At 42.4% G+C, this 11,083-nt stretch overlaps 1 protein-coding gene across 6 annotated transcripts in view; it reads left to right on the forward strand.

Annotated features, from left to right (window-relative positions):
- The window catches only part of cep85l (centrosomal protein 85, like), a 23,649-nt gene extending 14,983 nt beyond the window's left edge, over nucleotides 1-8,666 (forward strand). For all 6 annotated transcript variants that reach the window (XM_005940605.3, XM_005940606.3, XM_005940604.3 and 3 more), the window contains 2 exons: nucleotides 4,199-4,376; nucleotides 7,357-8,666. In XM_005940605.3, the coding sequence (XP_005940667.1) occupies nucleotides 4,199-4,376; nucleotides 7,357-7,523 (345 nt within the window). In that variant the 3' untranslated portion in view covers nucleotides 7,524-8,666. The remainder of the gene's footprint in view (nucleotides 1-4,198; nucleotides 4,377-7,356) is intronic.
- Nucleotides 8,667-11,083: the final 2,417 nt, after the last annotated feature.

Raw genomic sequence — 11,083 nt, forward strand, 5'->3', positions numbered from 1 at the left:
CGAAGTGCTCTAATAGGGTGATATGGTACTACAAGGTTATTAAGATAAGATGGGGCCTGATTATTTAAAACCTTGTATGTGAGGAGCAGGATTTTGAATTGAATTGAATTTGTTTTATTACTTTTGCATTACTCCATAACATGGCCTAAAATGCATTGTAATACAAGAAACGCTACATGTGTTAAGGCTTATTTGAACCATGGAAACCTACTAAAGAAAACTGTCATAGATTTAACTCTGTTGAGCTTTTTAATTAAATTCTTCAAATTCTGTTAAACATTCACGGAGGGGATATTCGTCTCCGCCTATGTGCCGAACGACAGTTCAGAGTACCTGGCTGCCTTTGAGTCCCTAGGTGGGGTGCTTGAGGGTGCTGCTCCTGGGGACTCTCTCATTACTGGGAGACTTCAACACTCATGTGGGCAGTGACAGTGAGACCTGGACGGCCGTGGCTGAAAGAAGCGGCCTGCCAGATCTGAAATCGAGCAGTGTTTTGTTATTGGACTTCTGTGCAAACCACAGTAACAAAAACCTTGTTCAAACATAAGGGTGTCCATAAGTGCTCATGGCACCAGGACACCCTAGGCCGCAGTTCATAAGATCAGTTTTGTAATTGTATCATCAGATCTGCAGAAGTATTTTCTGGACACTCGGGTGAAGCAAGGTGCTGAGCTGTCAACTGATCAACACCTTGTAGTAAGTTGTATCAGGTGGCGGGAGAGGATGTTCGACAGACCTGGGGCACCTAAACGGATATTGAGGGTAAGCTGGGAACGCCTGGCAGAGGCCCCCACCTGTGGGGTTGTCAACAGGAGACTGCAGACATTGAGTTCGAATGGACCCTGTTCAGCACCTCATTGCTGAAGCTGCTGCACTGAGCTGCGGCCGCAAGGTGGTTGGTGCCTGTCGTGGTGGTAACCCCCGAACCAGATGGTGGAGACCGGAGGTGAAGGAAACCATCAGGCTGAAGAAGTCCTATTGGGCTTGGTTAGCCTGTGGGACTTCAGAGGCAGCCTATAGGTACAGACAGGTCAAGTGGAACGTGGCTCAGGCATTAATTGAAGCAAAAATTCAGTTGTGGGAGGAGTTCGGAGAGGACATGGAGGAAGACTTTCTTCTTCAAAAAGACCTCCTTAATCCCACTAGGACATCTTCTGTAGAGGAAGCAGAGTCTGGGGACGAGGGGGATGACTCATCCATCACTGGTGTAAGGTCACTGAAGTTAAACAACTCCTTGTTGCTGTAGCTCAGGTGGTTGAGCAGGTCACTTTCTAATCGGAAGGTTTGTAGTTAAATCCCCTTCTACTAACCCCGTGTTTGCCTACTGGTGGTGGTCAGAGGGCCCGGTGGCGCCTGTGTCCGGCAGCCTCGCCTCTGTCAGTGCGCCCCAGGGCAGCTGTGGCTACAATGTAGCTTGCTATCGCCAGTGTGTGGATGTGTGTGTGAATGGGTGGATGACTGAATGTAGTGTAAAGCGCTTTGGGGTCCTATGGACTAGAAAAGCGCTATACAAATGCAGGCCATTTACCATTTACTCTCATCTGCATGTCAAATATCCTTAGGCACGATACTTAACCCCAAGTTGCTCTCCAGTGCATCCATCGGAGTATGAGTACGAGTGAATGTTATACGGAAAGCTCTTGGAGCATAGAAAAAATAGCTTGTACGAATGGGTGTGAATGGGCGAATGAGGCAAGTTGTGTAAAACACTTTGAGTGCTCAGAGTAGAAAAGCGCTATATAAGAACTAGTCCATTTACCATTCCTTGGTGGCAGGGCCCCTCGGGTGTTGTAGGGCTGTCAGGGGCGGTACCTCTGGATTGGCAGACCAGCTGGTGGTTCCCATCATCATGAAGGGGGACCAGAGGGTCTGTTCCAACTATAGGGGGATCACACTCTTCAGCCTCCCCAGCAAAGTCTATGCCAGGGTGCTGAAAAAGAGAGTCTATCCGTTAGTCGAATACAGGAGGAACAATGCGGTTTTCGTCCTGGTTGCAGAACACTAGACCAGTTCTTTACCCTTTCAAGGATACTTGAGGGTTAATGGGAGTTTTCCCAACCAGTCTACATGCCTTTTGTGGACTTAGAGAAGACATTCGACCATGTCCCTTGGAGTATTCTGTGGGAGGTCTTTCGGAAGTATGGGGTGTCTGGCCATTCGATCTTTATACAACTGTTGCAAGAGCAGTGGGAGTGGCCGTTATTTAATCCTCACTGGATCATTGTCTTGAATAAGTTAGTGCAACTCACCTCCAACCCTTGAGTTAATATTTCAGCTTGCCTGTGAGAGAGATGCCAGTCTGTATTTTCACTGTGCTCAGGTTTGCTTGGAGAATCCCCTATGGTGAACAGTCTTTGTGTGGGTTTGAGAGAGAGTCTGGAAACAGTTGGAAAGTGGGGAGAGCTATAGTGGAGTGAACTGTTCTGATAATCCATCATGTTGAACCAGCAGCGAGACCCTGAATTTCAATAGGTAAAAAAGGCACCGGTGAGCAGTGCTGCAGGCTCCGTCTTTGTCTGTTCACATTTAAATGATGTACATCTAAGCATGAACAGACGTGTATATTCTACATGACTGTGGCTTTCACTTTGTAGTCTCTTTGTGCTGGATTTTATTTGGATTACATTTGTGCTTTTGTGTTCATACCTAAATACTGAGAGAAAAATTGTGTGTCTGCATAATATGTTTGAAATGCAAAAGTAATGTGAAGAGTAGTATAACAAATTACATTCTTATGGGAGTAATAAAAATAATTAAGTGCAGTACTTCTTAAAAGTAATGCATGACTTCCAAGAAAAGTGTTTTGTGTAATATGTGTAACACATTACTTTTCTGAGTAATGACCAATAAACAGGGGAAATCCCTCCAACATACACAAATCTGTGATCCCACAGCATGCAGTTAGTTTGCATGAATGTAATTTCTTTGATATGCTGCTTAAAGATTGTGGTTACTTTCAAAGTGAGCCAGTGAGAACCCAATGAGAATCGCTATTGAAATCAGAATTGCTAAATTGGCATTAATTCCCATCCCTAGCTGTCAGTGCATGTTAAATAGGAAAAAAAAATAGCACTCATGCTAGACTGATTATTACGGAGCCCCCCAGGGGACATGGGAGAAAAAAAAATTGGGGAGGAAAAAAAAAAATTAGGGAGGAAAAAAAAAATTAAGACGGATTTTGCGAGATCTATAGTTGCGAGCTCGTCAAAAGTATTGCGAGATCTCGCAAAAGTATTGCGAGATCTCGCAAAACTCCAACAATGGCGGCAGCTACTTAGTTGTAATATTACTCTTTCTGGGTCACAAAATACACTTTTAAGATATTTTGAGGCGTGAATGTAGTTGTGTAAACGTCAGATACCTGCTCGGTTTACAAGACATCACATATTTGCAAAAGAGCTCCGAGGTTTTTGGAGATCTGACACCCACTAGCTCGAAGGCCTAACGGGAGGTCGAGACGCTACTCAGCCGGGGGAGGAACATTGGACCTGCTTTCCGCACCGCCGGCACATGTCGTGGCCTCGACCTCGCCGGTCGGGCTTCCGTAGCTGTGCGGCCACGTAGCTTCAAGCTAACGGAAGTCGAGACCTATACAGCCGTGGAGGAACACCGACGTTTCCGCCGTCGCGCACGATCGTGCCTCGACCTCCCGGGTCTGGTCTTCGGAGCTTGGCGGCCTGTGCGGCTAAACTGACGACTCGAATGACTTGCGACGCTAGAAACTTTTTGCGAGATGCTGCGCATACTTTTGGCGAGCGCGTCGGAATAATTATGTTGCGAAGTGGCCGCCTCGGCTAATGTGATCTTATTGGCGCAGACTCTCTGCAAGTATATTTTCGAGATCGCTCGCAGATACTGTTTGGCGAGAGTCTCGGGCAATTACTTTTTGCGATTGACTGGCTCTTTAGTCGGTCTAATAATTAAAGTAGCTGTTGCGAGGATCTCCTGCAAAAGGGTCGTCTTTTTTTTTTTTTTTCCGTCTCTCCTAAATTTTTTTTTTTTTTTTTTTTTTTTTTTTTGCTTTTTTTTTTTTTCCTCCCTAATTTTTTTTTCTCCCATGTCCCCTGGGGGGCTCCGTAGATTATAGAAAAAGTTGCAGTGATCCCTGAGAGGTGGGTTTTCTGATACATGGGAACATGTTGTTCCAAGATATTTAAAAAGTATTTTCTTTTTTCTTTTTTTTTTCACTGACAAGCAGCAGGTGATGGACGAAGGGTTGCTGGTGTCTTCTTTAGCCCATGTGGAAATTCCAGAAGTGGACCAGCTGCTGAAAGAGATGTCCCTTTGTCTACTGGACCTCCAGGGTCTCTGCAGCATCTTGGCTCAGAGAGCGCAGGGGAAAGAGCCCAACCTGTCTTTGCTTCTAGGAATGACATGTATGTAGGCATACATTTTATACTTATTTATACTTATTCTTTATGTATCACTTGTAACCTACTGTAGTTAGAGGGCGAACACAAATACAGACATTTATGATTTTTTTGATACAAATAAGATTTGTAGCATTTGTAAAAAAAAATATATATATATATATATATATATATTTTTTTTAGTCACCTAGTAATCAGTTAGCAGTTTTCTTTGTGCGCATGTAAAATTCCTGGAATAGGGCTCTCAAACTCATTTTCGGAGCTGTTGATTTAATTTTAAATCCCATTCCAAGATTTCAGTTGTCAGCTGTCTGGAGCCAACAACAACGACAATAGCTGCTGATTATAAGCTAACATTATACCCACTAATGTCCTAAAAATCACAAGAGTTTATTCAATAACTGTCAGAGTTCAATAATGTCAGCTCAAATTCAAAGAAAGCTTTGGTAATGCCGGAAAGGAAGAGCTAACAACTACAAAAACAGTGCTTAGCGATACTGAGGTGATACTGTTGGTGTCATCTGACAGAGGTGAGTTTCACTGACTCATGGATCTGAATCAGACTCAAAATTTTACAGCCTCTTCCAGAGTAAAATACATGTGGATGGTTCTTACTTAACGTATTGACAGCTGAGGTAAAGTGAGGTTGTTAAAGCGTATCACTTTAATGTTTACTAACTTAAAATAAATAAATGGTAATAAACAGCTGCAAAAACTATTTTATAATTATCTGATTAATTACACAGGTTTGCAACCAAAAATCTGCTTAGGGTTTTTTGACTGTTTCTTGTAGATTTTTACTCACTGAAACCAAGTAAAATGTTTTTAAAATTCCATCACGTCAGGTTTTCTTGCAAAACTCATGTTTTTAAGTTGAATTAAGCATACAATTTCCCTTTTTAAACTGAAATCTGGTATCCTATATTTGAGTTTAAAAAAAAAACATATCCACTAATGATTTCTTACATGAATTTAATATATATTCTAAGAGCGAAAGCGTGTTCAGAGAAGCATCAATGTTTTTTGCAAAACATGAGGAGATGGAGATCATTTTTTGATTCAGCACCCTAAAAACATAAAATTTACCAAAAGTATCCCATGCTACGGAAGTACGGAAGAGGATTAAGAAGATAGTGAGTATGTCTTTTTTTTTTTCTTCTTCTTTTCCAGAATTCTTTTAAAAAAGTCAGAATTCTGACTTTTTTCTCAGAATTTTTTTTTCTCATGATTCTCAGAATTCTGGAAACGAAGAAAAAAAAGTGGCCTTAATCCTCTTCCGTACTACGCAGCTGATTTTCTTTCTGTTTTTCTTTTTTCTGGAGACCTGTGTTATCAGAAACCTTTGAACTTCAACAACATATCTCAGGGCATTGAAATATCTTTTTTTTCTATCAAACACAAAATCATTATTTATAACTTGGATGAACAAAACTAGCTGTGACCCAACTTTTTTTTTCTTAGTGTTCCCCACACACAGATTTTAAGATTTACATATATAAACAGATGCTAGCCCCAGACTACAACATCATCCTTCTGAACTTTTTAGGTTATTTATGAAAGATTGTCTTCCTCACATCTGACCTACCCCACAAAAAGATTATAAATCTGTGGAAACCACTCAGAGCTGTGTTTGACTCATCATGAAATCAAACTTCTTCACCTTCTGTTTGCACAAGTGGAGTAGACGTAAATCCACATATGATGTCCCTATGTTTAATATTTTGTGCCTGATTTCCAAATCCACAGATATTCCAGCTATTTGTTAACATGACTAATAGGAAAGTTAGAAATGATTATGCATAAAAGTGGATAGTCATTTCTAACTTTCCTTCCCCCGATAGAGAAGAAATGTAACAATAAACATGTTTAAACATATAAAATAAGATAAGTTCTCACTTGCTGGACCATCAGCTGTCTGTTGATGCCACTGGATGGGACCTCACTGTGGCAAACTTCAGAGCAATACACCAGTAAGGACCACAGGTAGCTTACAGTTGAATTCATTTCAATTCAATTTTATTTATAAAGCACCAAATCACAACAACAGTCGCCTCAAGGTGCTTTATATTGTAAGGTAGACCTTACAATAATACATAAAGAGGAAAACCCAACAATGATATGATTCTTATATGTCTGCATGCAGCAGGGACCTACCAAGCACAATAACTCGCACTGGTAATATGTTAGTAGGAGTCACAGCCAACTCACATGAAGAAAGCACCAATCGTGTAACTCATGGCTCTGTGAGCAACACGCAAGGCTGTCTGCATTGGCTGGAGAGAACTCACTCGCCATCCTCTTCCATTAGGCGCCATAGGAAGGTTGCATCAAGCATGTGACCTCATGAACCGCGAGCAAGCATCGCGCCCAACTTACAGCTGAGTTTTCTTTTTTTTGTTTTACAAAGCACTGAGTGTTTAACCCGTGACATCGTGAGCAACACATTGTTCTAAACTCACTCGCCAGGCAGCCAGTGCATCACAAATTTTGGGCCATTCACTCTAGCTAGCGGTCAGCACAGCCTGGGCGGAGTCCTATTTAAAAGGGCCTTGACACAGCAAGGTCCCACCCAGCACGTAAACCATGAGCAATACGCAGGCAAGGGGTCACAGCCAGAAAGTCAACATATGCTTCCCATTAAACAGGCAGGTGGACTAAATACTGTAACCCAACTCAGTCGTAATACTGATGCAGACTCCCAACACTCTGCACAGCTGTGGGCGTGACCAGTCAAGCATAAGTGTCTTAAAGAAGTTTCCATGTGCCCTGATGACCTAATCATGGAGTCATACCCCGAGTGTAGCGACAGTCTCAATGCGATAGAGCACAGTTGCACTGCATGAGAGACATGTGTATGGTGCCTTCTGCCCTAATCATTTTCTTTTCAAGGCACTGCTTCACATTTCTTCATGCAGTCATAATCTGGCTCACTAAATATTGTCCTTGACTTTTTCATAACATTTTCTCCTTTGTTTTCTCTGTTCAGCGCTGACCTTTTCAGCAGAGGACAGTGACTGCAAAGTGGTGGCAGTGGAAGACAAGTTAAGGTTAAAGCTACTGGAAGTTGGCCAGCTGAGGAAAGACATCGATGCGCTGAGGAAAAGCATCTCAGATTGCTACGATCAGTTTATGGGTGACTGCATTTCTCAGTGACTTCTTTTCACATTCTGTACTTCGCAGAGAAAGAATGCAAAATGATACTTGTATGATTGCTGTGCAGTAACTGACATCTCCCTTTGGAGCTGAGTGGACAGCACGCTCACATATATATGGGACAACCCCAAACTTCCTGTCAAAAAGTATCCAGGTGGAGCATGTTAATGAACAAGGACAATGTTTGTTAATGTTTTCCTAAACTGTTTAATAAGCTTTTAAAAAATCAGTTTTGAGGATCCGCTAATTTGGAAAAACAGCTGCTTGGAAAGACACTGGGATCCCAAAGGCCCATCTGTATAGTTTCTCCAGCAGTCAGCTAATCGTGTTGCTGCTGCTGGATGCAACTTGTATTTTAATACATGGCAGGAGCTCTCTGATGTCAGGTCAATAAAGAGAGATCGTACGAAGGAACTGAATGTAATTGAGTTATTTTAAACATGTGTTAAAGAGAGTATATACAAATATAAAGCAAGCTGCACACTGAGATAAAGTAAGGGGACAATATTTAAGTAAGTATATAACAGTAATTCTTGTATTGCACTTAAAGTATGAAAAGAATATTATTGTCCCCCTGAAAGCACTGAGTAGGTGATCGGTTCCATTTGTTTGTCTGTTTGTTAGCAGTCTAGCATCTGATGATAGACACCAACAGCTCGAGCTGATTGAAAGCAAGAACAAAAAGGTGACATCAAATGTCCAAATCAGTAAAACTTTATGTCACTCACAATTTTTAAAGATTGTTTTCAAACTTCACAACAACATACGAGGCCTTTGGGGACATGAGTACCTAAGCTGGCTAAGCATTTGACCTTGATCTTCATTTATGGTCAAAGTTGACCCTAAAGAAACAAATGAGACCGTATGAGCAGTATATGATATATATGAGGAGAGAACTGTACAACACACCTCTTATTTTTTTTTCAGTACAATGGCTTACAACATCACAACGATTCCATAATAGGTCTACATCATTATAATGTAATAAAAACATCATGAAACAGATTTAGTACGTGCTCTCTGAGTGATCTTGTTGAAATATATACTGCACTTGTGAATAAGGCAGATTATGGCAGGAAAGACGCAAATGTGCAAGCTTGTTGTGTGTGTATGTGTGTGATTAAACTGTCTGTTGATTGTTTCGATGTGTGGTCTTTATGAATCTCCATTTTCACAGCAGACAGTGACGCCCATGTGAGGATCTTCACTAGCACGGCCCTAGAAAATAGAAAAGTCACTTAGTGTCTCTTTGTTTGTTTTTTATTGAAAATATTAATCTATCACCATGGCTTCACAAAGTACTTACAAACGTGTTTGTTTCCTAGCATTAGCTTTCTTCTGTGTACAGGAAGCCTGTTTCACTCCTAATCTCTGATCTGTGAGTTTCACCCTGTGCCAATGGAGCCAATGCGGGTAAGTGGACTCACCCAGACTGGCTGCTTTGGTGTTCAGGGCCTTGCCTGCCCTGATACGAAAAACCTGAGAAGCCTTGCAGGTGAAATTGTATCAGTCACACCTGTTACATCTGCAGCACTTGTTATCTGGGATGTTTTTAGAGGCCTGGAGCCTGGGCCCCAAGGCTTACTTTAAAAGGCTAGAGTAACGTGTACGAGCTGTTTGCATTAGAACGAATAAAAAGTGAAAAGTTTATTAAGGCAATTTAGCAGGAGCAAAGAGTAATAATCCCAAACAAAGTAATCGCATCACAACTGGGTCAGAAGATGCACTTATCCTTGTGTAAAAACCAGCTGGAAGTATGATCTAAATCAATATCTTTCTGAATGAACCGTCCAACACTGCAAAAAAAAAGCAGATGAAAAGCCAAAAACTACAAAATCTCCACTGTATTTTCCACTGCGAACGTCTTAGATCCTGTCGTCTGAACTGTTGATCTCGCAGGGGGGTGCGTAGATATGGGGGATAGAAACAACTAGAAAAGCACAATGTATCACCACTTGCTGCACCTGTAGGAGACAAAACAACTAAAGACAACAGACACAGCACCCACAACACAAAACTTTATACACAAATACGTGTGTGTGTGAGAGAGAGAGGTAGAGAGAGAGAGTGTGCCTGTGTCTTTGTCACAAATGTCATTCATAATGAGGGAAGCTTGAGGACACACATCCCAACAGGGAGACTGGACGTTACATCTTCTCAAATATTAGCCGCCTGATCATTTTTAATCACATAAATGGTAAATGGCCTGTATTTGTATAGCGCTTTACTAGTCCTTAAGGACCCCAAAGCGCTCAGCACAACCAGTCATCCACCCATTCACGTACTGGTGATGGCAAGCTACATTGTAGCCACAGCCACCCTGGGGCGCACTGACAGAGGCGAGGCTGCCGAACACTGGCGCCACCGGGCCCTTTGACCACCACCAGTAGGCAACGGGTGAAGTGTCTTGCCCAAGGACACAACGACCGAGACTGTCCAAGCCGGGGATCGAACCGGCAACCTTCCGATTACAAGGCGAACTCCTAACTCTTGAGCCACATAAAAGGATCTCAGCTGTGATGACGGGGTGGGCTTCACTCTCTCTCGACCTCACGAGACACAACTGACACAACAAAGGAGACATCCAGTTAGCCTTGGTCCAGGTGCCAGCACTTCTATCTGCCCCTGAGCACTGGAGTGGTTAGACTGTAGGATTGCCTCAGTTAAACGTGAAGTTTGGGTTTCAAACAAGAAAAGAGAGGGGTGGAAATGAAACTTGTATCAAAGTCCACATGAAAGAAACTGCTCGACTTTCCTCCTATTAGTAGTTTCTAACAGAAAACAGTGTGTCTGTGTGTTTAGCTAACCTCTGCACACAAGTATAAATCACTGTTTCCCAAATCTGCCCACCTGCCACCACATCATGCCTCCAACTCAGGCTGTCCCACTCCCTCACACCCACACTCCTGACACCGATGAGCCCCGATATCTGTAGGTGAGTTATTTTATGTCAAAAAACTGTAGCAGGCCCCTCTGGGAAATGTATTTTCATTCTACACACTGTTTTGTATGCGGCTCAGGATGATCACGTACAGCATATTTATTGATGACTGTGTTATCCTGGATATTAACACAGTTGTGGGTGTCCAGGGAGAAATGTGAAGGGTTGAGAGTGCAGCCCTGTAGCCAGCTGGGAGTTTGGTCACATCCTCACCAACACCTTCAGTGTTTTACTCTTAAGTGGTTGTTTTCATATTGTTAGGAAGGAAGGAAGTCCAAAATACAGTTGCAGGTAGGATCAGCCAGTCAGAGCCTGACAGTCAGCTTTCCTAGTCTGACTGTATCAAAGGCAGAAGTGTAACCAGGAAGTGCATAGATTTCTGCTGCTGTCTAGATGTTGTATTTTGCAGTGGAGAGCCCTTGTACACGGATCCTTTGGAGCTTTAGATGAACTGTAGAGGGTTAAAAGTCTCAGGGACCACAGAGTTTATGTGCGAGAACTTCAGGGCCACCGGCTTGACGCGATTCCCAGATGATGATAAATACTTTGATGTGTGTAGGACTTCTGCATGTGTTAAAAACTGAATACTTGTCATCACATATTGCCACTACATTGTTCT

The sequence above is a fragment of the Haplochromis burtoni genome, unplaced genomic scaffold (genome assembly GCF_018398535.1).
Source record: "Haplochromis burtoni strain Fernald_Lab_line unplaced genomic scaffold, NCSU_Asbu1 Contig_281, whole genome shotgun sequence".
Classification (NCBI taxonomy): domain Eukaryota; kingdom Metazoa; phylum Chordata; class Actinopteri; order Cichliformes; family Cichlidae; genus Haplochromis; species Haplochromis burtoni.